The sequence below is a fragment of the Saccopteryx leptura genome, chromosome 4 (genome assembly GCF_036850995.1).
Source record: "Saccopteryx leptura isolate mSacLep1 chromosome 4, mSacLep1_pri_phased_curated, whole genome shotgun sequence".
NCBI lineage: Eukaryota > Metazoa > Chordata > Mammalia > Chiroptera > Emballonuridae > Saccopteryx > Saccopteryx leptura.
Genome location: NC_089506.1, coordinates 40,217,075 through 40,240,740, shown reverse-complemented (window position 1 = coordinate 40,240,740; position 23,666 = coordinate 40,217,075). Strand labels below are relative to the sequence as shown.

The following is a 23,666-nucleotide window of genomic DNA, read 5'->3' as shown; positions in this document are numbered from 1 at the left end:
GTTAAGCAGCATAATTGTACAAAATGGACATTTTTTTGGTGTTGATAGCATAATTTCCATATCAGTGCTTTCTGCTTCCCTTCTTTATTGACATATTGAGGACAGATACACCTTTTAAAGCACTTCTTAGACTATCAATTATTATGGAAATTTTCACACCTACAGTTTTAGAAGTGTTCACATTGATGTTTCTATTAGCACTGAAGAAACAAAACCACACTACCTTGATTTTTTTTTGTTATTCATTGTCGCTTTTTATTTAGAAATAAAATCAAATTTACAGAAGAGTTGGGAAAACAATACAAAGAACTCCCATATACCTTTCAACCAGGCTTATCAATTGCTAGTCTTTTACCACATATTATCTTTCCCTTTCTCTAGAACAGGGGGTCCCCAAACTTTTTACACAGGGGGCCAATTCACTGTCCCTCAGACCGTTGGAGGCCCGGATTATAAAAAAACTATGAACAAATCCCTATGCACACTGCACATATATTATTTTAAAGTAAAAAAACAAAACAGGAACAAATACAATATTTAAAATAAAGAACAGGTAAATTTAAATCAACAAACTGACCAGTATTTCAATGGGAACTATGGGCCTGCTTTTGGCTAATGAGATGGTCAGTGTCTGGTTCCATATTTGTCAATGCTAGCCGTAACAAGTGATATGAGGCGCTTCCGGAGCCCTGACGCGTGTGTCCCGCATCGCTGAGCTTTGTGGCGCCACCACATACGGCACACAGGATGCATCCTGTGCTCTCTCACTGACCACCAATGAAAGAGGTGCCCCTTCCGGAAGTGCGGCAGGGGCCGGATAAATGGCCTCAGGGGGCCGCATGTGGCCCGCGGGCCGTAGTTTGGGGACCCCTGCTCTAGAAAATGCCTTTTGAAAGGCTTATAACCAGAATAAAATTTAGAATCCAAGGTTACATTTTATTTTACTCTTCCTCTTCTCTCTTAATTTTAAATGTAAAATCTTTGTGTGTGTGTACTGACCCAACATCATCCTGAGAATTATTTGAGAGCAGTCATAGATTGCCATGCAATGAAATGTCCACACAGCTCACATAATTTCCAAAACACTTACTCTCATGAACTTGCTATCAGGTTACTCTCATCAATGTGCTTTACCATCAACCCAGATAACTCATGGTGATATCTAGAGACTGAAAATAAACGTTGACTACCGGGTGGATTATGGAGTTTGGTTATTGTTGCTGATGGTGGGGACAGCTGTCTATTCTATTAAAGCTCTTTAGCACAAAATTTTATGATGTATTTAATCCATTTTTAAACCCCAGTAGCTGGAATTGAGAGACTTAATGTTTCTTTTTAAATATCAAATCATTTTGATGGAATTTTATGGCAGCTTGATGATGAAACCACAAATATACAATAAATGCTGAATCAGTTCCAAGCAGTTACACTATAAAAGGAATCCAAAACTTCATTATTCTGTTTGGTTCCCAGATGGCTGTTTTTCCTTAGGCTGTTTCCTTGCAGATTTTCTTGTAACAGAAGATTCAGAGTAATGGTGCCATTTCACTGGACTGGTGGTTTGGATCATGTAATTACAGCATTGCTATGAACTCCTATATTTTTGGGGAAAGTATTTTAACCTAATCACATAAAGTTAGTAATTATGAGGGCATTAAAATGGGTCACCTTCAACTGTCATGTGATGTGGGAGGTAAAATGTCCTACTGCTTCTTTGGTGAAAAATGCAGTCTTTGGAGTCATATTGCCCGCACGTGTGTTCTAGATCCATCATACTACCCTGTGGCTTCAGGCATCACATCATCTATCAGAATGTTAGTTTCTTGATTATTAATGCAGTGACAATTATGGTATCTACATTGTGAGTTGAGAAAGTTAAGCAAATATTTGAAACTATAATCTCACTTTTTTTTTTTTTTTTTGTATTTTTCTGAAGCTGGAAATGGGGAGAGACAGTCAGACAGACTCCCGCATGCACCCGACCGGGATCCAACCGGCACACCCACCAGGGGCGACGCTCTGCCCACCAGGGGGCAATGCTCTGCCCCTCCGGGACGTTGCTCTGCCGCGACCAGAGCCACTCTAGCGCCTGGGGCAGAGGCCAAGGAACCATCCCCAGCGCCCGGGCCATCTTTGCTCCAATGGAGCCTTGGCTGCGGGAGGCGAAGAGAGAGACAGAGAGGAAGGAAGGCGGGTGGGTGGAGAAGCAAATGGGCGCTTCTCCTATGTGCCCTGGCCGGGAATCAAACCCGGGTCCCCCGCATGCCAGGCCGACGCTCTACCGCTGAGCCAACCGGCCAGGGCTTAATCTCACTTTTTAATGAGTATTTCTTTAACTGTTACTATACTTGAATATTTTTTTCCCATATGTGTGGTGGGAATATAAATTTCTTCTTTCTTGAGCTGCTTTTTAGTATCCTGGGAGTTCTTCTTTGAAATTTAATAATAATCTTATTAATTTTTAAGAGCTCTTTGCATATGTAGGTCACTAACCTGCTGTTTGTCAACTATACTGCTCACGAAAATTAGGGGATATTTTATCACTTCATATTCATTTTGAAATATCCCCTAATTTTTGTGAGAAGTATAGTTGATTTTATCTTAATGTTGAGTTCCCTCCTGAGGTATCCAGGAGCAAATTTTCAATATTCAGTCATTCAGTGATTCTGATTTAGTTCTACCTGACTTTCAGAAAATAGCCCTTCTTTGTAAGAAAAGAAAATTGCTCAATTTTTCCTCTGTGGTCTGAAGTCTGGCCAGAGAAGATGCATTAACCATCTCTATCATTGTTACAAGAAAGAAATTATGGAATTCTTGAGTGTAGTGTCCTCATTCTTGGCCATTCTCATCTAACTCAGGGCTGCTCACTGTAGTGTCCTGGAGCTTATCCTATGTCCCCTGAAAGCCACTTGTTAAAATTTCAGGAATTTGGCCCTGGCCGGTTGGCTCAGTGGTAGAGCATTGGCCTGGCGTGTAGAAGTCCCGAGTTCGATTCCTGACCAGGGCAACAGGAGAGGCACCCATCTGCTTCTCCACCCATCCCCCTCTCTTTCCTCTCTGTCTCTCTCTTCCCCTCCCGCAGCCAAGGCTCCATTGGAGCAAAGATGGCCTGGGCACTGGGGATGACTCCCTGGCCTCTGCCTCAGGCGCTAGAATGGCTCTTGTCGCGACAGAGCGACGCCCCGATGGGCAGAGCATCGCCCCCTGGTGGGCGTGCTGGGTGGATCCTGTTCGGGCGTGTGCGGGTGTCTGACTGTCTCCCCGTTTCCAGCTTCAGAAAAGTATAAAAAAAAAATTCAGGAATTCTGAGTTAATTGTGAAATGGTTAAACCAAGCTCATATTAAAAACTAAGCATATAAACTTATAAATAAATGAAATTTATTAAAAACAAAAATAATAAATATTGAAAACTTATCACATCCTAATTAGTTCACCACATCTTTATCTCACACTTGAAGTTGTTTACATTTCTTGTGTTTGTATAGCAGAAATGCCACATAATTGTGAAGTATGTCACATCTTTTCCCAATTATGGGTTTAGCAACATCACATTGATAGCTTAAAATCATACATTGTGGGGGAATTTTGAAAACTTCTACACATCAAGGCTTGATTTATTGTCTTATTGATTATTTAGATTTGATAAAACAATGGAGTAAATATTAATGCTTCAGGCTATTTTTAAAAAATGTATAAGTAGCCATGATGGTTTGAAAAGGACAAAAATGTGATGAAATATGATTATATTATTCAAAAACTTGTCTGATTAAGCAAAGATGTCACTGAGGTCATTGATAAAGGAGTAATGTTCTGACATATTTCATTGGTTCACTTTAATCTTATTCAGGACTTGGTAAACTTTTTCTGTAAAGGTTTAGATAGTAAATATTTTAAACTTTATGGACATATAATGCCAGTGTTGCACATTCTTCTTGAATTTTTTGTTTTTCTTTTTATTTCTATTTTATTTCTTATACACGTTTTAAATGTAAGTCATTCTTCATTCAAAGGCTGTACAAAAACAAGCCAGGGCTGGATTTGGCCTGCTGCCTATGCCCATAGTTTGTGAGCCCTGGCTCTCACTCATTAATGTCAATGAAAAAATCAACCAAATATCAAGGTCACACTCATTAATTATAGTCATAGATAGCCTATGGATCCAAGAGTTCAGTAAAAATTATCAAAAGCATTCGGTAAGAATCAACTGGCTCTATGGAATTTATAATAATAATAAGTATTGTATACTTAATTACTATTTGTAAATGTGAACAACATAGCCTTTATATCAGCAACAAGTGTAATAAATTCATAAACACATATTTGTCTGTCCATCTATTTCTTTACCTGTCCTTCCGCCCAACCATTTATCTAGACATGTAGATCTTCATTTCCATCTATTCTTGAGCATTCCCAGCAGACTGTTGTGCCCACCCTGATTCTGTGAGGATCACCATCAATATTCTGCACCTTGTAAACTGGATTCCGTGGACATGATGGCTTAGCCCCACCTGGGCTGTTAGTGTTGCTTTAGACCCCTCTTTCTGAAGTGTGGCTCTGATTTTCATTAAGCCACAGGCTGGTTAATTTATTATCTATGCTCAGCAACAATAAAGCCACTTCTCTGGACTAAGCTTAAATCTCCATTCAGAATTTAAACAGAAAGTGAGATCAAGAGACTCTCATTAGCCTTTGTGGTGCCCTATCTTATTGTCTTACTCAGCTCAGGCTGCTGTAACAAATATAATATAGACTGAGGTGCTTACAGGGAAAACATTTATTTCTCACAGTTCTGGAGACTAAGAAGTCCAAAATCAAAGCTCCAGCAGACTTGGCCTCTGATGAAGACAGCTTCCTGCTTTACAGGTGGCTGTCTTCTCGTTCTGTCTTCACATGGCCCAGAGAGGGAGGCTGGACTCTGTCTCCTTATAAGGACACTAATCCCATTCTGGTATCTTTCCTCTCAGGACCTCTCTGATTACCACCCAGTTACCTCTCAAGGGCTCCTCCTCCTGATGTCATTACATTGGGAATTAAGCTTCGGCATATAAATTTGGGGGGGGGGGGACAAACTTAAGTCCCTAGCACTTATCTAATGTATCTTTTACTCCTTTACTTAAATCCTGTGGTCCTCCTGGTTGGCCACAAAATGACTTCCAAATCCTACAATGTGATGTACAATATCCTCCACAGTGCAATTCTCCAAGCCATTCACGATTTTCCACTCCAAAGGGACCATTCACTTCCCTGTGCTCAGCATTCCTCCATTCCTTTATGTTCTCTTCACTCCCTTTACCAGCTGCATTAATTGCACACTCATCCTTCAAGTGACTATTGCTAAATTTGCATTTAATAATCAAAAGGTTTTGAGAAAATTTAGAATAAACTTAAGATTTTTATTTTATGATACTTTATTATGGGGTTTTATGATTTATAGCTATTATACTAATAGAAATTGTGTAGTGATCCTTACCAAGTGCTAGGAGGCATGCTAAGCATGCTATATATGTTGTCTGGTTTAATTCTCACAAAACCGCTATAACAGGAGTCCAACAATTGTCCATTATTTTACTGACAGCTGAGGCAGAGAGAAGTTTAGCATCCAGGTATCATACTCAAATCTGTTTAACCCCCAAACCAGTGTATTAATGATTCATATTATGTGTAATTCCCTACACATGTGCATTGTGGATTGTGTGTAAGGATCTGGTGACATTTTACTATTTTAACTGATACAGTATAATCAGCCTCATAATATATTTTTAGTGAGATCCCACTTGCACAAGTGCTTTGCTATGAAGACTATAAAGCACCAAGTTACTATTAAGTAATTCAAGATGAATGATTTTGTTTGCTAAAAAAATAAATGTTAATGTAAGAGTGCTATATATCTTCTGAGAAAACTATTGTCAAACCTGTCTAATGGACTTTTTAAAATTAAATATGAGGCCCTTGCTGATTGACTCAGTGGTAGAGTGTCGGCCCAGCATGTGAAAGTACCAGGTTTGATTCCTGGTGAGGGCACACAGGAGAAGTGACCATCAGCTTCTCTACAACCCCCTCTTTTCCTCTTGAAGCCATGGCTTGAATAGTTTGAGCAAGTTGGCTCTGGGTGCTGAGGATGTTGCCACTGCCTCGCCTCAGGCACTAAAATAGCTCAGTTGCTGTTTAACAGAGCAGCGGCCCCAGATGGGCAAAACATTGCTCAGTAGGTGGCTTGCTGGGGCATCCGGTTTGGGTGCATGTGGGAGTCTGTCTCTGCCTCCCTGCCTCTCACTTAGTATAAAAACAAAACATTACAAAACAAAAAATAAGTAAAATTAAATGTGAAAAGTGTGTGAAGGAACAATAATTGCATTCATTTATTATATGTATAGAGGGAGGTGGAGAAAGGGAGCGAGAAAGAGCATCTCCGTACCATGCAACAGTGTAATTCTCAGAAACTGAAGAAAAGAAAGGCAAGTGTCTTGTATATGTTTTGAGCCATTGAGTCACCTCCAACTTCTGGTGACCCAGTGAATGAGTGATGTCCACAATGTCCTCTCCTCAGTAGTCTTGCTCAGCTCCTATATACTAGGCTTATGGCTTATTTTATGGAGTCAATCCTTGTATACTTGGTCTTCCTCTTCCTGATGCCTTCTATTTTCCCAGCATTATTGTCTTTTCAAAAAAAAACCCTGTTTTTTCATGATGTGCCTGACATAGAACAACTTTCTGCCTCTCCAACGATATTTCAGGTTTAATTTGCTCTAGGACCCACTTACTCATCTTTCTGGTGGTCTGGGGTATCCACAGAGCTCTCCTTCAACACAATCTCAAGTGAATCTACTTTTTTTTTCTATAAGCCTTCTTCACTGTCCAACTTTTATGGCCATACGTAGTAATTGGCAACATGAGAGCATGTATGACTTTAGCCCTGGTTCCTGATGACACGTTCTTGCTCTTGGTGATCTTTCCTAATTCTTCTATTGCTGCCCTTCCAATTCTCAGCCTTCTCTCAATTTCTAGGTTATAATCTCCATTTGAATAGATGACTGAAGCAATATGAACAAAACCTTTAGCCTTTTTATGTCTTCAGTGTCTGTGTTAAAGTTTTGTATTGCTTTTATAGTCATGACTTTTGTCTTCTTGATGTTTAGAGGCAGCCCCAGTTTGGCGCTTTCTTCTTTTATTTTAACCAGAAGTTGTTTTAAATCCTTGCTACTTCCAGTAAGATGGTGTCATTAGCATATCTTAAATTATCGCTATTCCTCCCAAGGCGTCTCTTCTCAGGACCTTGCCTTCCTGGACCTTTATAATGGCGGAGAAAGAAGATACCCAGGTTAGCAAGTGGATACACCATGTGATGTCAGGTTATAGTTGATCTGTAACTTTTTTGTTCAGGGTATGGAAGAAAGATGTGTAACTCCCTTCTTCTCTTTTATCTTTTCAGCACTCCGACTGTTGAAGGAGGGGGCAGACCCCAACACTCTCATTTCCTCAGGAGGGTCCTTGCTCCATCTGGTAAGAACTGCGATGACCAATACAAGTATGGGTGACAACAGGGAGAAGGAGATTCAATTACGGGGTCAAAAATCAGTAGGAAAATGTACATCTGATAGATGATTAGAAAAATGACATTTCAAACTAATAATTCTAGATAATAAATTAATCTTAATTATTTGCATTAGAGTTTGTAAATAATCTTTAGCAAATGGAATTAGAGTTTCTGCCCCAAGGAAGATCTTTTGTAAATGAATAGTATTTTAAAAATATGCAAAAAAATGTTGTATTGATTATAACTAGGCAATCATTCCTTTATATCTATAAGTTGCTTTTTTTGCTCCAATGAACTTTATGATACTCTGCTTATGGCCCAACTCATATAAATGTAAATAAAACTCACCTACATTCTTTTGAAAACAAAATGAGATTAAAGTGATAAGGTAGATGGGAAACAATTCTTGACCCAATGGAAATATATTGCATTTTTATACTTTTAGAAATGGGTCGTGAGTCTAAGATGAGGGGAAAGATGGACCTGAAATGCATCTACGAAAATACAATGAAGGCTGAAGAAACCAGGGCGCAGGCTGAGTCTCCTTTTCCTGGGGTTACTGAGTAAATAAAAACAACTGACAAATTGCAGGTTGCCAGAGAGATAAAATTACAGGGTTTCAAAATGACTTAAATACTGAAAAAGACAATTTAGCCATTGAAAATGTCAGCTGTGAGGAGGTCGCTCTGCAGTGTGCCCTATCTTTTAGGCATTCCACATTGCAAAGCCTGATGCTTTGTCAGCACCAAAGCTCTAATTACATATTCAGGGATCAACATTTTTGAAAAAAAAGGTGGCATATGTTTGTGTGGGGCACCAATGATAAGCTGTAAAACTTGTGATTTTTCAATGTTTATTTAACTATTATTATAATTCATTTAGTACCTGACTTTAAGGATAGATTTCTATAGGACATTTCTCTTAGAAGTGCCTCAAGAACTTTTAGGTCAGAGATTAATTAATTCCCACTCTATTACCGGTAGGTATTTGAGAAACAGGTTTCAATATTTTTTGACATATAAAATTTGTAGTTGTATCTACACTCTTAACAAATATACTTGAATTTTTGTTTCAGTAACTCATGAAATAGCTTTTGTATTAAACCTAAGACAGGTATCACATACTATTATTGATGGAAAGGAAATAATGTCAACAAGGAACAATATCCGCAACCAGGAATTTAGTCTCATGAGAATAATATAGATGGGAATTCAGGTTTAACTCTTTAAAATAGTGTGATACTTATGCAGTTGAAAACAGAACCACATCAGCTTTGCTAAATGCCGCCCAGGGTTCTGAGTGACGGCCTTTGATAATGAGCTATTGAGAAGAGCTCCTGGTGGCAACAAAACCTTGAATGGCGTGTGAAAGCACATTCTCTTCATTTGGTCCTTTGACCACAACAGGCCATAGTGAAGCTCAAAGGAAACACATTAGAAATAAGAAATATTCTTGCTTTTACTTGGTGAATTCTAGTTTTAACAAAAAGACAGTGCTTTAAGCAGTGGAATTTCATGCAAGTATTAAAAATATTGAACTACATGGCCAAGGGCAAAAGAAGCAAAAATAACTGAGACTACATCAAACTAAACAGATTCTGCACAGTTAAGGAAACCATTAACAAAATGAAAAGACAGCCTACTGAATGGGAGAGGTTATGCATACATAATATATATATATATATATTTGATAAGAACTTGATATAAAAAATATTTAGTTCTGGCCTGACCTGTGGGGGCACAATGGATGAAGCGTTGACCTGGGTATGCTGAGGTCACCGGTTCAAAACCCTGGGCTTGCCTGCTCAAGGCATATATGGGAGTTGATGCTGCCTGCTCCTCCACCCTTCCTCTCTCTAAAAATGAATTATTAATATATATAGCTCTGGCTGTGTAGCTCAGTTGGTTGGAGCATCATTCTGACATGCTGTGGTTGTAAGTTTGATCCCCTGTCAGGGCACATACAAGAATCAAGATGGCATGAATAAGTGGAACAGCAGATTGATGTTTCTTTGCATCTCTCTCTCTCTCTCTCTCCCTTCCTCTATCTCTAAATATATAAAAATATATATATGGAACTCATTAGCCTCAATATCAAAAGAAAACAATGCGATTAAAAAATGTGCAAAGGATCAGAATAGACATTTCCCCAAAGAAGACATGCAGACTGACAGCAGACATGAAAAGATGCTCAACATCACTAATCATCAGGGAAATGCAAATCACAACCACAATCAGATACAACCCCATACCTGTCAGAGTAGCAATCATCAAAGAGTCCACAAATAACAAATGTTGATGAGGATGTGGAAGAAAGGGAGCCCCAAGCACTGTGGGTTAGATTTTAAATTAATACAACTACTATAGAAAACAGTATCAATATTTCACCAAAAATTAAAATTAGAACTGCCATATGACTCAACAATTCCACTTTGAGGTATTTATCTAAGGAAAGCAAAAACACTCATTTAAAAAGATACATGCAACTTTATGTTTATTGCAACATTATGTACAATAGCCAAGATATGGAAGATATCCAAGTGTCCAGCAGGAAGTGAACGGATAAAGAAGATGGGATATATATACAATCGAATATTACTTAGCTATAGAAAAGAAGAAAAATTTGCCATTTGTGACAACATGGATGGACCCAGAGGGTTATATGCTAGGTGAAATAAGTCAAACAGAAAAAGACAAATACAGTATGATTTCTCTTATGTATGGAGTGTAAAATAAAGTGAACAAATAAATAACAAAATGAAACAGACCCCATAAGATACAGAGAAAAAACTAATAGTTGCCAGAAGTGGGGGTGTTGAGGGATGGGTGTAAAAGCAGGGCACACTCCAGTTATAAAATAAATAAGGTCACAAGGATGTGGTGTTTGGCAGAAGAAATATGATAATAATATTGTTCTAATTTTGCACAGTGAAAAATTAGACTTGCTATGGTGGTCACATTGTGAGGTATATAAAAGTCGAATCACTATATTGTATAACTGAAACTAAGCCCTTGTATACCAACTGTACTTACATCAAATTAAAAAAAATTGAATTATGACAGATATGCAAATATTGTATGTACAAAACATATTGCTAAGTATCAAAAGCAGGTTAGGGATTAGTACATATACTACAATAGATGAGGGGGGAAAAGGAGATATATACTGTACATTATATATATATATATGTATATATATATGAAAGGGAGATAGAGATGGATAGATGGATGGATAGATAGAGTCTTTTTCATCAGTGAAGAAAACTTTAAATACTAGACAAGAAATTTTTAACAATGACTTAGGTTAAGAGAAGGAGAAAATGTCTTTTATTTTCTTTTATATAATCCTTGAATATTTTAAATATTCATGTTTGTTTCCTATAATAAAAACATTTAATACAAAAATATTTAGAACCGTTTTTACTAGAAGCCTAAAATTTAAATGTTTTAATCACTTTCCTACTCTTATAAGAAAACCTGGTGCTTTTAATAGGGCTGATCTTGAGCTTCACTCTTTATTTCTCTAGTCTCTGGAGCTGTAGGAACCAGATAATTAGCAACTTCTACAGTACAGGTGGCTCAACAGCTTAATGTCTTTAAGACCATATTATATTTTGAAAAGAGGCAGAATATTAGGACTCTAGAGAAAATATCTAACTAAATAAGTATAATTAGCAAAACAGTCTAGGTGTTAAGAAAAATAGTCACTCTGTGGCAGCTGTCCACACTTTGCCCTGCTCGCTCACACCAGAGCATCTGGGCATCGACCATGTAACTCCATCCTCCTTCACGTTCTCGAAAGGGAAGGGCAAACGCAGCAAGGATAAGTACTGGTGAGAAAATTAATCATAGTGGAGGAAAATATATCCTCCACAGGGGCTGTTCCCCTGGTGAAGAAGCATATAAAATAGCTAAATGGAAGCAATGGGATGATACCAACGAGAGAGAAAGATTAATGTGTGTATTTGAAGGAACCTGGGAGGCAGATTGATTAAGAGGCTTGTCAATTCAGGACTGGCTTCCTGGGCGGGTGGTTCATGAGTCACCAGCTTAGAAAGGCTTATGTTTGGCTTCATGTTGTGCTGTCACCATTTTGAAACGCTTAATAATTTTTGAATAAGGGGCCCCATGTTTTCATTTTGTACTAGGTTCCACAAATTACGTAGCTAGCCCCGCTTGGCATTTTGAGAGGCGGAGGATAGTGACAGGAGGTGCTGGGAGTTAGGGGCCCAGGCTGCAGGTAGAGGAAACTGGCAGGTGTCAAAGTTCTGTTGAGAGGCACAGAGTGGCTGTTCAGCCATACACTTGGTGCAATAAAGTGCCACCAGAAATTGGTCACAGTGATAGAGAACAACCTGAATCGGGATGAAGATTTACTAGCTTCGAGAGAATTCTCTTTAGGGAGAATTAAGTTTACTATCTAACAATAATATTGTAAGAATATTGTAACAGAAAATTCAGCCATCATAATTTTTTTAGACAAGTGTGATGATTAGAGAGTATTTATTGCTGTCAAATTATTATTCATAATCCTCTGAAATGTGAACCTAAAAATGATATTACTTGAGAGGGGCGGATAGCACTTTCAACACTGTATCCAATTAATTTTTTTTTTTGTAAGATACTGAAAATCCAAACTGTGGATATCATTGAATTGTAAATGTGGATTCTTGAGATGCAGGTTGAGGATATCTTGACAGGCACAGAAGGAGGAGGTCACATCTTTATTGATTATGCAGTGAGCTATCAAAAAGTTAATGAGAGTAGAATACAAATGACTTCCATATGAATTTCCTAAAAGAAATTAGATATAGGCCCCAAATTCCAAAACAATTTATTGAACTTTCTTGCTCTGGTCCTCACCTTGTCAGTCATTGTACCCAAACCTGCAGTTACTGTAGATGGGATCGCAGTTCTACCTTCAGCGCCCAATAGTAGTGACCCTTTGCTATTGTTACAGATGATGTGGAACATCTGATAACCAACAATCCCTGTTCAAACTGACACTGATCTCTCAAACTTCATATGTTTGACTTTGCCCCAGGTGCTTTCCTGCATCTCAATACTGATGCATGCTCATATCTTCCTTGATGTGGAGCTTACACCATAATTTTGCTTTGTGCTTAGAGTATCTTCTTGAGACTATCAGGTAATGGAGAAAGATATGAGTATTCTTGAATGTCTAGATATTATGATTATGAACCACAATTTCTACATCTTTTTTTGTTGAAGTTCAAATCTTTTACGTAATTTTTAAAATGGGTTTGTCTTCTAATTAATGATTCTTAGATAATTAAATAATAAGAAGAAGAAATCATAAATGTGTCCAGGTAGTTCCCACTTTCATACTATTAATCTGTTAGGTGTCAGTCTATCTGAAATTTCTCCACAGCTCATTGATGATCTAGCTCAGGGGTAGTCAACCTTTTTATACCTACCGCCCACTTTTGTATCTCTGTTAGTAGTAAAATTTTCTAACCACCCACCGGTTCCACAGTAATGGTGATTTATAAAGTAGGGAAGTAACTTTACTTTATAAAATATATAAAGCAGAGTTACTGCAAGTTAAAGCATATGATAATAATTACTTACGAGTATTTTATGTCGGATTTTCGCTGTTTGGCAGAATAAATCTTTATAAAACAACTTACTATAGTTAAATCTATCTTTTTATTTATACTTTGGTTGCTCCGCTACCACCCACCATGAAAGCTGGAATGCCCACTAGTGGGCGGTAGAGACCAGGTTGACTACCACTGATCTATCTGTTCATTTATTTTAAGTCATTTTACTCTGTTTCATTATGTATAATAGATATTGCTGCCTTTAAGTTTGCTAATCTTGTCTTCTGAAATATCTTGTCAATTGTTAATCCCATTCAGTAGTAGATTTCTCATTTTAGTCATTGCATTTCTCATCTCTAGAAGTAAAATTTGAGCATGTTTAGTATCTTCCATGTCAATAGTTTCCCTTGGTTTTTAAACATTTAGGATGTAGTTATAATAATGGTTTTAGCACTCAGATTTGCTAATTCTAACAGGCACATCACTTTTGAGTTGGTTTCCATTGATAAGTTTTTCTTCTCATTGTGTTTTTCTGCCTTTTTGTATACTGTATATGGTAATTTTTTCTTGGATGCTAAACATAGTCAATACTGCCTTGATGTGTATTGAATATCTTTGTATTTCTGTTAATCTTGAGCTTTGTTTTGGGGCAAGTTATTTGGAAACAGTTTAAACTTTTTAGACCTTGAATTTAATATTTTTTAGGTGGGAACAGAATAACATTTAGTTTAAGGATAACACTTTCCCACTCTGTATGCAAGACACATCTGGTACTCTACCCAATGCCCCATAAATTATTAAGTTTACAGTCTGGCTAGTGGAAACAGGCATTATTTATGAAATTTTATGAGCTCTGAATCCTCCTTCTTTTCAGCGGGCTCTTTTTCTGACCTTCAGTTGTTACCTAGAATGTATGTACTGATTATGAATCAACTGAGTATTTGAGAGGGGTTTCTGCAGGTCTTAGACATTCTCTGTCTGTGTAGCTCTTCTCTCTCTGCTCCTCTGTCCTGTGCACTCTGGCCATCTTGTTCTCTCTGGATCTTCAGTTCAGTTTTCTTATAACTGGTCCTGGTCAACTGGGATTCTCCTCTTTGTTCTGTTGCTTGGGAACTTCCTCAAGGAAGTAAGTTGGAACAATAACAACAGTGGGGCTGCTTTGACTACTTTCCAGTTCTCAGAGACCATAGTTTATCTGTTTTTATGTAGAAGGTTGAGGTAGGAAGATAAATATAGTCCGTGTTACTCAGAAGTGAAAGACCCTTAATGAATTGTTTTTAATTTTACTGTTCAGTGAATAGGTGGGTATACTGGTATGATAATACAGTATAAAACTCTCCCAGTTTCATACCTATTCAGTGCAGTTTGATGTGGGCTCACACACAGATTTTTTAGGGCTCCTTAAGTAGCTATCCTGTATAGCCTCTACAGACTCGTCATTGACTGATGGCCTACCAGAACAGGGTTTCTCCACCAAACTGCCAGTTTCCTTCAACTGCTTATCCCACCGCGTAATGTTATTCCTATGTGGTGGCGCTTCGTTATAAATGCGCCGATATTCACATTGCACATTGGTCATAGATTCAAATTTAGCGAGCCACAGAACACACTGAACTTTCCTCTGTACCATCCACATCTCAACTGGCATGGCCATGGGCTGCTCCGCTGTATACACGGTGTTACGTCATCTGCGCGTGCACACATCATCCTACAGAAACTGGGAGGGTTTTCCTTTTATTTGGTGCAGATTTCACATTTCTATCATCTTTTGTTGCTTTCCTGTGACCGGTCAAAAGTGCACCATGACTTTACGGACACACTGTAGTTCTGGTGGTAGATTGTTTTGTACACATTTTGGGAAAGGAATCTGTTTTATGCATCCCAAATCTATAAAAAGTGTTTATCTTGTAATCCAGAAATTTTACTGATAAACATTTGACCTATTAATAGGTCTTTTTTATATACTAATTTTACTTGACATTGATATGTCATATGATGCAAATATGAAAAAGTTATACATGGGATGAATAATTTTCTTTAATTACAGTGGTTAACTTTTACAAGATGGCATGTTGTGTAATGCCTGGTTGTCTTATGTAACTAGTGTGAAGGCTATGTATACGATATAAAAATGTTGATAGATGAAGATGGAAGACTGTTAAGTGTCTTGTCTGTCTTGGATGAAATAAAATGGTAAAGCTTTATTCTGTTGGCTGTGAGAAACTTTACAGTTTTAGAACAGAAGGGTAGTGTAATTAAATCTGTAAATCTTTATTTTAGAAAAATAATTCTGCTAAATTGTCCAAGATTTTCTAATAATACTATCTATAAATGAAGAGTACACAAATAGTAAAATATTTTTTATTTATAATAGTTGCTCCTTCTTTCTTATTTTTCTTCCTACTCTTTGTGGATTCAATTTATATATGCTTTTTCTTGTAGGTAAGTTAGAAAAAAAGAAAGCATTATTTCCCAGGTTAGAGCTGCCTCTAAACTTCCAAAATTGGCATTGAAGTTTCTTACCCATGGAAATTTGAAATAAACTTTATCATAGTTTGTTGAAATATTATACTTCCTTTGTTTTTCTTTTTCTTTAGTGTGCTCGGTATGATAATGCCTTCATTGCAGAGATCCTGATCGACAAAGGGGTCAACGTCAACCACCAGGATGAAGATTTTTGGACACCAATGCACATTGCCTGTGCATGTGATAATCCTGATATTGTCCTGCTCCTTGTATTAGTAAGTAATGTAATTAAGTTTATAAGCATTTGAAAAGTTGATGGCACATAAAAGGCTACATTTATCTAGTAAAATTTCACAATGTGTAATACTTCAGTAGAGAAAAAAATGTGTGTATATGTTATGAGTTATTTGCCTGCAATTATAAGATAATTGAAAATTAAGATTGTGGGTTACATAATTTATAAAACAAATTTTGTAGTTATCATGCCAACCTCTACTCCTCTTGCTTTTTTCTTGGTTATTATATTATATATATATCTTAATACTTCACAAGTGAATCCTGACTGAAATGAATTGATAATTGTACTTTTTCAATTCATTCTTTTAATTTTTAGTCAACTAGACATACTAAGGAGATGTTTATTGAATCTTGTTCTCTTTTTACATCTAGTAAACAAGTGACTACAAGATTAATATATGAAAATGAAAATGTTAAGTCTAATAATCATTGGAGTTATTTGTTATTTTCACTTATAGATTAGACCCTGATATTGATCCTCATAAAACATTAATACATAAACAGTGCCAACCTTTCATAAACATTCATTCTTTACTTGTTGAATACATAAATATGAATGAACAGCAGGCCAATTTTTGTAAATCAGCCTGAATTTAATATTGCCATCATTATCACTAATAAAAACTGTCTTATAACCACAGTTTTCTTTTTACTGCTCTTTAATTCCTCATGCTATCCATTTTGCATTTACATTTAAGAAGTGTTTGCTTTAGCACACTAATAGTCTCAGCGTCTGATGTTGCTTTTCTATACTAAACAGAATGAAAAATAGAAATTGGTTTTATTTAATGTATAAACAAATTTAAATCTATAATTGTCAAACTATTCACATTTTTATGATTCTGCAAGGCCATTTCTCACATCATAGAATAAACCAACCTTATATGTAAAGTTATGTATTTTCTAGATACTGTTTTTCAGTAAACTTCATATGCTGATTACTATCTTCATTTAATTAATATTTATTAATCACCAACTATTTTTAATATAATTTCTTCTTTCAAGTAAATTACATTTTATTCATTCATTCAGCAAATATTTATCAACCACTATTATCTAGGCATTACATACTGAACAAAAAAGACATATTATGCAGTAGTGGCAAAAACAAAAGCAGGCAATGTAAGTGTACTACCAAGAAATTTGATTAATGGATTAAGCAAGTCTGAGTAGCTGCATTTCCACTACGTTATAGCCAGTCCATCATCCAGCCACAGAAATAATTTCCTTTCATATAAATTTTGATGAAATATATTGTCATAAAAAGTATAATTTATATAGAAATATGTTTTTGTTAACCTCAAAATTGAGTCTGATCGTACTTAAATTTCATTGTGCGTGTAATCTTTCATGTTCAATGATTTTTTCACTTTTCAAAGAATATTGATGAGTGAGAGAGACTATGCACATTCACTTGTTCAATAAATATTTGAATGACTTCTATGCTGTATACTAAGGGAGACAGCAGGGCACAGAGGAAGCAGAAGTCCCTGTCTCGTGGAGCTTACATTCTACTGGGGATAAAAAAGAAAAAAACCAATAAATGAGTAAAATATATAGTAGGTTAACTAAAGAGAATTGTGGATGTAAAATACTCGACAAAGGAAACTGAAAGTGCAGAGCTATGTGGCAGCATCTTGTGCTTGAGGAACAGCAAGAGAACAGCACAGCATGAGCGGTTATTATATATATATCATATATATATATCATATATATATATATATATATGATATATATATATGAGGTCAAGTCCAGACATGAAGTGAGAGAGGCAGTGCAGCTAACCAAAGCTGTTGCAAGGATGTTACATCTACTTTTAGTGCAGAAAATCATTATCTATTAAAATTTTTATTAAACTACAAGATAAGTGTTGTGAATTTTTGTTAAATAGAGATGTATATATGTATGTGTGTGTTGCCATCATATATATACTAAACAGTATTAGAACATTGCTGTTTTAATTGAATCAAAAACATTTTATATTTGAATAGCTGTTGCAAATATTGTGAGTACTTTTGCCAAATGATCTTCAACATGAGCATATACTAAGGATGAACTTTTATAGAAGATTTCCTGTGTATTTGGTACTTTTGTACATGCTTTATGATTATTATTTCACATAGTTCTCATGAAATTATATTGCATGTTCTGGCTTTTTCTGCTCATTATAAGTGAGGTGCTTTAAGCTCAGAGAGGCTCATCTGTAGGCTGAAAGCCTGATAATAGTGACAGAGACAAGATTTGATCCCACCGAGGCCAACTTCAGAACTTGAACTTCCAACCATTCTGATCTGCTGTCATATTGCTTATAGAATTCATACAGAGTTGAAAGTCTCCAAAGTGGATCAATAAGATCATGGTTTTATTTTAATATCATACATTTTCCTTAACACAGCTTTCTGAGTTATTTCTAATTTTAATTATTATTAGAATTAGGGAGGAAAGTTAAGAAATATTATGCACACAGCTGACTCTTATTATTTGTGGTAGTTATACAGGGTTGAGTAAAAGTAGGTTTATAGTTGCTCATATGAAAAGTAATATGATTGATAAATAATAATACAATAATAAACACTTTGTTTCATGCACTCACACCTTTAAACCTTCAGTTGCCAATAGCCTATGTTACATAAAGTCACCAGAAACACTGAATTAGTGAATTCTGAGTTATTGCTTTTAACAGAAATAAAGTATTAAGTTCCTATAAGCTTCTGGTCACAACACATTCTTCAACAGATATGTACAAACCTTGTCTTATGTGTGTTTCTGTTTAAAGACACCTTATTTAATATATTGTTGATTCAGAAACATTACACTCATGGCCAATAACACTATAGCTCATTTTTGAACAAAGCTTATCCAATACATATACTTTCTATTAATGCACATCTTACACTTGGTAACACTAGAAAGCACCTTAGCATTATGTTTGGGAACAATTTTGAACAGTGAAATCACCTATAAAAAACTCAAAGATTCAGAAAAATGTGGCACTAAATTGACTGCAATAAGGACTTTAGTTTATACTGTGAGAGCTGAATAAGAAGTTAGTGTTACCTAATTGGGCCTCAACCGAAAATCTGCACAATGGGTGACTAAAATTTTTCATCACTGTTCAGGTACATGAATGACCATGAAAATACCATGAGTAATGATTTTAGTATTACAAATAACTTTTAGAAAGTAGACAGATTCTCAAACATGGAATCCATGAATAATTAAGATTGACTGTATTTATTACTAAATACAGGAAAACAATTGATAGTTTTTAGAATTTTAAATATGAAATAAAAATCATCAAAATTCAGTGTATTTAAGGAATAGGGGTTAGCCAAAAATGTTGCATTTATATAATATGTTTTCAAAAATTAGACAAAAATGTTTATTATTTTTACAATTTCTATCATATACTTGAAAAGGGCTTTGTAATTTCCTAGAAATTTTACAAATGTTTCACTGGAAATGTAGAGCATTTCCATGATGTAAGCAATACATTTAATATAATCTTTATTTGCATGACCAGGCAGTGGTGCAGTGGACAGACCATTGACCTGGGAAGCTGAGGACCTGGGATAGTGAGGACCCGGGTTTGAAACCTTAAAGTCACTGGCTTCAGCCCAAGGTCACTGGCTTGAGCAAAGGGTCACTGGCTCAGCTGGAGCACACACCCTCCTGGTCAAGGCACATATGAAAAAGCAGTCATGAACAATTAAAGTGCCACAACTATGAGTTGATGCTTTTTATCTCTCTCCCTTCCTGTCTCTCACTCTCTCTCTCTCTCACTAATATATATATATAAATATATACATATGTATATATCTTTTTTATTTTTATATAAAGAAGTCTAATATCAGAAAGGTTATGTAGTAGAGTAAAATCCTAAATCTCTTTTGGTTCTCAAGAAAATATTTTAATGCATTATAATTTTAAATTTAATATACAACGTTATGCATTATAACACTTATTAACAGAATTTTCTTTCACTTACCTTGTTTTAATTGATTATTTGAGCATGTCATATACATTTTACGTTCTGCATTATTCTATTTTAAAAATCTATTCTAATTTGTGTAATATTCAAACACCAATGCTCTATAATTCAAATTATTTTCTAGTTTTAATTTTAAATAATTTCACTATAATTTTCTATTTCTCAGATTTTAAGGAGCTTTTCGGTTATTCAAGAACAAATTATAAAGACTAAAAAGGGATTCACTCAAATCATGTCAGCTTTTATTCTCTTGAAAATGTTGACTTCATATTGATTTTAATATGTTCATCTGTTTATTTCTAGCATGTCATATCAATGCATCTGTGCCTTGAATAAATGCTTTTTAAAATACCTTCAGAATCTACTTCATCACTAGCCTACTGAGAGAGTCACAACAGACTTTTCTTTGCTGTTTTGTGCAGTGTGATTTCTAGGGAATGGTCTCTGAATGACCTTGCTCAGTTCTCACTTCTTTTCTGATATGGTTTAAACATGTTGATATCTCTGAATTTTCACATTTAATTTTGCAATGTGCCTACAGTTGCTAAATTACTCTGTTCTGTTAGCAATTCTAAAGCTGTGCCAAACAGGCACATTTCAACAGTTTATTGTATTTGAACCGTAAGAAACAAATGTATTGTTTTAGCATTATTTTGAAAGAAAAATAATATTGAGTGAGACACTGTGATATTTGCATAGGGAAAAATGATTACCAGTATTCCTGACTAATCATCTCAGACTTTTTCTCTCTCCTATTGAAAATTTTGGGTGGAGATGACTTGATACATATCTTGAAGCCATTCAATAAAGTTTACTATTATACATAATTTTAAGAAATAAGTAATGGCAAGTGCAGGATAAATTGTCACTTTAGTTTTATTTTTAAAGGGGTAATAAACAATAATGAATTGCTAAATTATTACTATTATTATGAAGAGACCTTTAAAAATATTTTCACTCCTTGTAATTAAAAAGTTTAGAAGGAAATATTAGTGAATGGATAGCCATTTGTTAAGTGATGCTTAGTAATGTCTGTGATTGTTTCACTTCAGTAAACTATGGTTGCGGGATATTGCGGTGAATATTTTCTTGATCTTTGACCTTTTTTGTGTTTGAACATCTGACATTAGTAATTTCATTGCCTGTTTGATGGAGTGTGTCATGAACTGTGTCTAATGGGCAATGTAGAACTAGATCATTTTAATAGGTTCTGCAGGCAATTGCTGTGACCCAACAATTTTGTTATAACTTAAATAAGAAAAGATATTTCAAAAATGTATTACTTAATTTATGTTAGGTGGCTTAAAGTGATAGATCAAAATCAAACCATCCAATATTTTACTCATTAGTTGCTTAGATTATTCCTAGATTAAATAGTAGTATCAAAATTTGTTGTTTAGCTATAGGTACTCCTTTCCATCACTTTGATTTGTTAAATATTAGGAATCAGGTAAACCCTGCTATATTTCAACAAGTTATATTTCTTCCTAGAGAATGAGCTATAAATTCAAATGGTTCAAAGTAAATTTGATTTTTCCAGAAAGAATTGTGACAGGAGAACTGTGCTAAGAGCCTCATTATCAACTTTTTATGTACATGACCCCACACAATGTTTACCCCCTCATCAGTTGATCTTGACTTCAGCTTCACTGAGAGAATTGAAGGCATCAAACTTACTGCTATCAACTTCGTACTAACAAAATGATTGATTTTTTTCTAGTTACTCAATCTTATTTTTTTTCTTAAAGAGATATTTATTCTCCTTTCTAAACTAAGTCCTCCCACATTCTCTCTTAGATTCTATTAATTGCCAGCTTTCAAAGGATTTCTCTTTCATCATTTAGTCTTTCTTATGTTCACAGTAATTCTTTTAGCCTTTATTAGCCTTTTCTTTTATATTTATAGTTATGCCCTGGTATCTATCCTTAATTAAAAAATCAGAAAAAAAGATGACTTTATTTCTCTAAATGTCACCCTATTGTTTTTCTCATTTTCATCGTCAAGCTTCTCTAAAGACCAGTATGCATTTTCTGATGTTAATTTATAATCTCCTGGTGACTCTTCCATCCAGTCAATCTGGTTTCCGTCCACTACAGCACCTCAAAATGGCCTTTGCCAGGAACACTTTTGACATACATCTTGGTAATAAAGTCACTGGGCACATTTCATTGTTTATCCCACTTCATTTATCTCACTTGATCCAAAGGCAAGTTGATCAAAGAAGGTAACTGGGCAAATGTCTAGTTTTGACCTAAAGTTATATTTTTTGGGCTAATGTGAGTAAGAATTTGAAGGAAGCTGCTCTAGGTCCTAAGACCTGTTGGTGGTCATTGAACATGAGAGCTCTTTAGTTCTTTTTTATTTTTCCAGCTTTATTGAAGTATAACTGACAGATACAGTTGTATATGTATTCTAAGTGTATAGGTTTACTTTGTGAAATGATTATTACAATCAGGTTAAATAACACATTCATCTCCTTGCATCATTACCATTATTATGAATATTAGGTCTATGTGCCAGGTACTGTGCTTGCTCCTGAAAATATGTGAGCAACAAAAGAAACAGGGTCTCTGGTGTGAAAGGTTAATAATAGTCTTACGTAGTAGAGAGTAAAACACGGGCATAAAATTTTTTTTTTCCTGTATTTTTCTGAAGCCGGAAATGGGGAGAGACAGTCAGACAGACTCCCACATGCGCCCAACCGGGATCCACCCGGCACGCCCACCAGGGGGCGACACTCTGCCCACCAGGGGGCAATGCTCTGCCCCTCCGGGGTGTTGCTTTGCCGTTACCAGAGCCACTCTAGCGCCTGGGGCAGAGGCCAAGGAGCCATCCCCAGCGCCTGGGCCATCTTTGCTCCAGTGGAGCCTCGGCTGCGGGAGGGGAGGAGAGAGACAGAGAGAAAGGAGAGGGGGAGGGGTGGAGAAGCAGATGGGCACTTCTCCTGTGTGCCCTGGCCTGGAATCGAACCCGGGACTTCTGCACGCCAGGCCGATGCTCTACCACTGAGCCAACCGGCCAGGGCCATGGGCATAAAATTAACTCACACCACAAATCAGATCTTTCAGTGAGGGCTGTGATGAGATCGGTAAGTGGTGCTTTGGACGCTCAATGGAGAGAGTGCCCGACCTCACATAAGAGGCATTGGGCAGTTGAAGAGTAACACTGAAGGGACACCTCGCTGGGGCACTGCTTTTGGGAAAATATTTTCCAAACCCTGGTAAGGGATTGTTGGCTTAGCATGGCAGTGATGGTGATGAAGCACATATTGATGTTCTATATTGAAGGTGAAATTGACAGTAATGTTGATGTTTTTCATATCAGGGTCAAAGAAGAGAAAGGAATTTAAAAATGACTCCTGGCTTTCTGATTTGGGGAAAGTGAGAGGGATGGTGTCATTTATCAAGAAAGCAAACACCGATAGAGAAACCTTGTTTAATGTGAGAGGTCCATGCATTCCTTTTTGAACATATTAGGGTCAGGATCCCAAGAAGACTTGCCCCTAGAGAAGTAGAGGAGGCTGTTCCTGGAACTCAGGAGAGGGAACAGCTGTACTTGCATACACAGGGAAACCTGGAATAAATTAGATCAATACCTACGAATGGGAAGTCTGAAAAAAGAAAGGATGTTTGAAAAAGAGAGTGCCAAGTAAACCAATTAAAAAAATTTTAAGGGAAATAACAGGCTGCAACAAAGACGAGGAAAGAGAAGCCATATTTAGAAGAAAAGCCTGAAGCTTGAGTTGCTACGAAAGTCAAGGGAAACAATTCTTGAGAATTTCCTTGTGGCCGCTGGACAGGTATAATTAACAGGA

General features: G+C 36.2%; 1 protein-coding gene across 2 annotated transcripts in view; it reads left to right on the top strand.

The window, feature by feature from the left end:
• MYO16 (myosin XVI) overlaps positions 1-23,666 on the top strand; it is a 592,224-nt gene that overhangs the window by 170,877 nt on the left and 397,681 nt on the right. For both annotated transcript variants that reach the window (XM_066380569.1, XM_066380568.1), the window contains exons 3-4: positions 7,431-7,501; positions 15,696-15,839. In XM_066380569.1, coding sequence (XP_066236666.1) covers positions 7,431-7,501; positions 15,696-15,839 — 215 coding nt within the window. The remainder of the gene's footprint in view (positions 1-7,430; positions 7,502-15,695; positions 15,840-23,666) is intronic.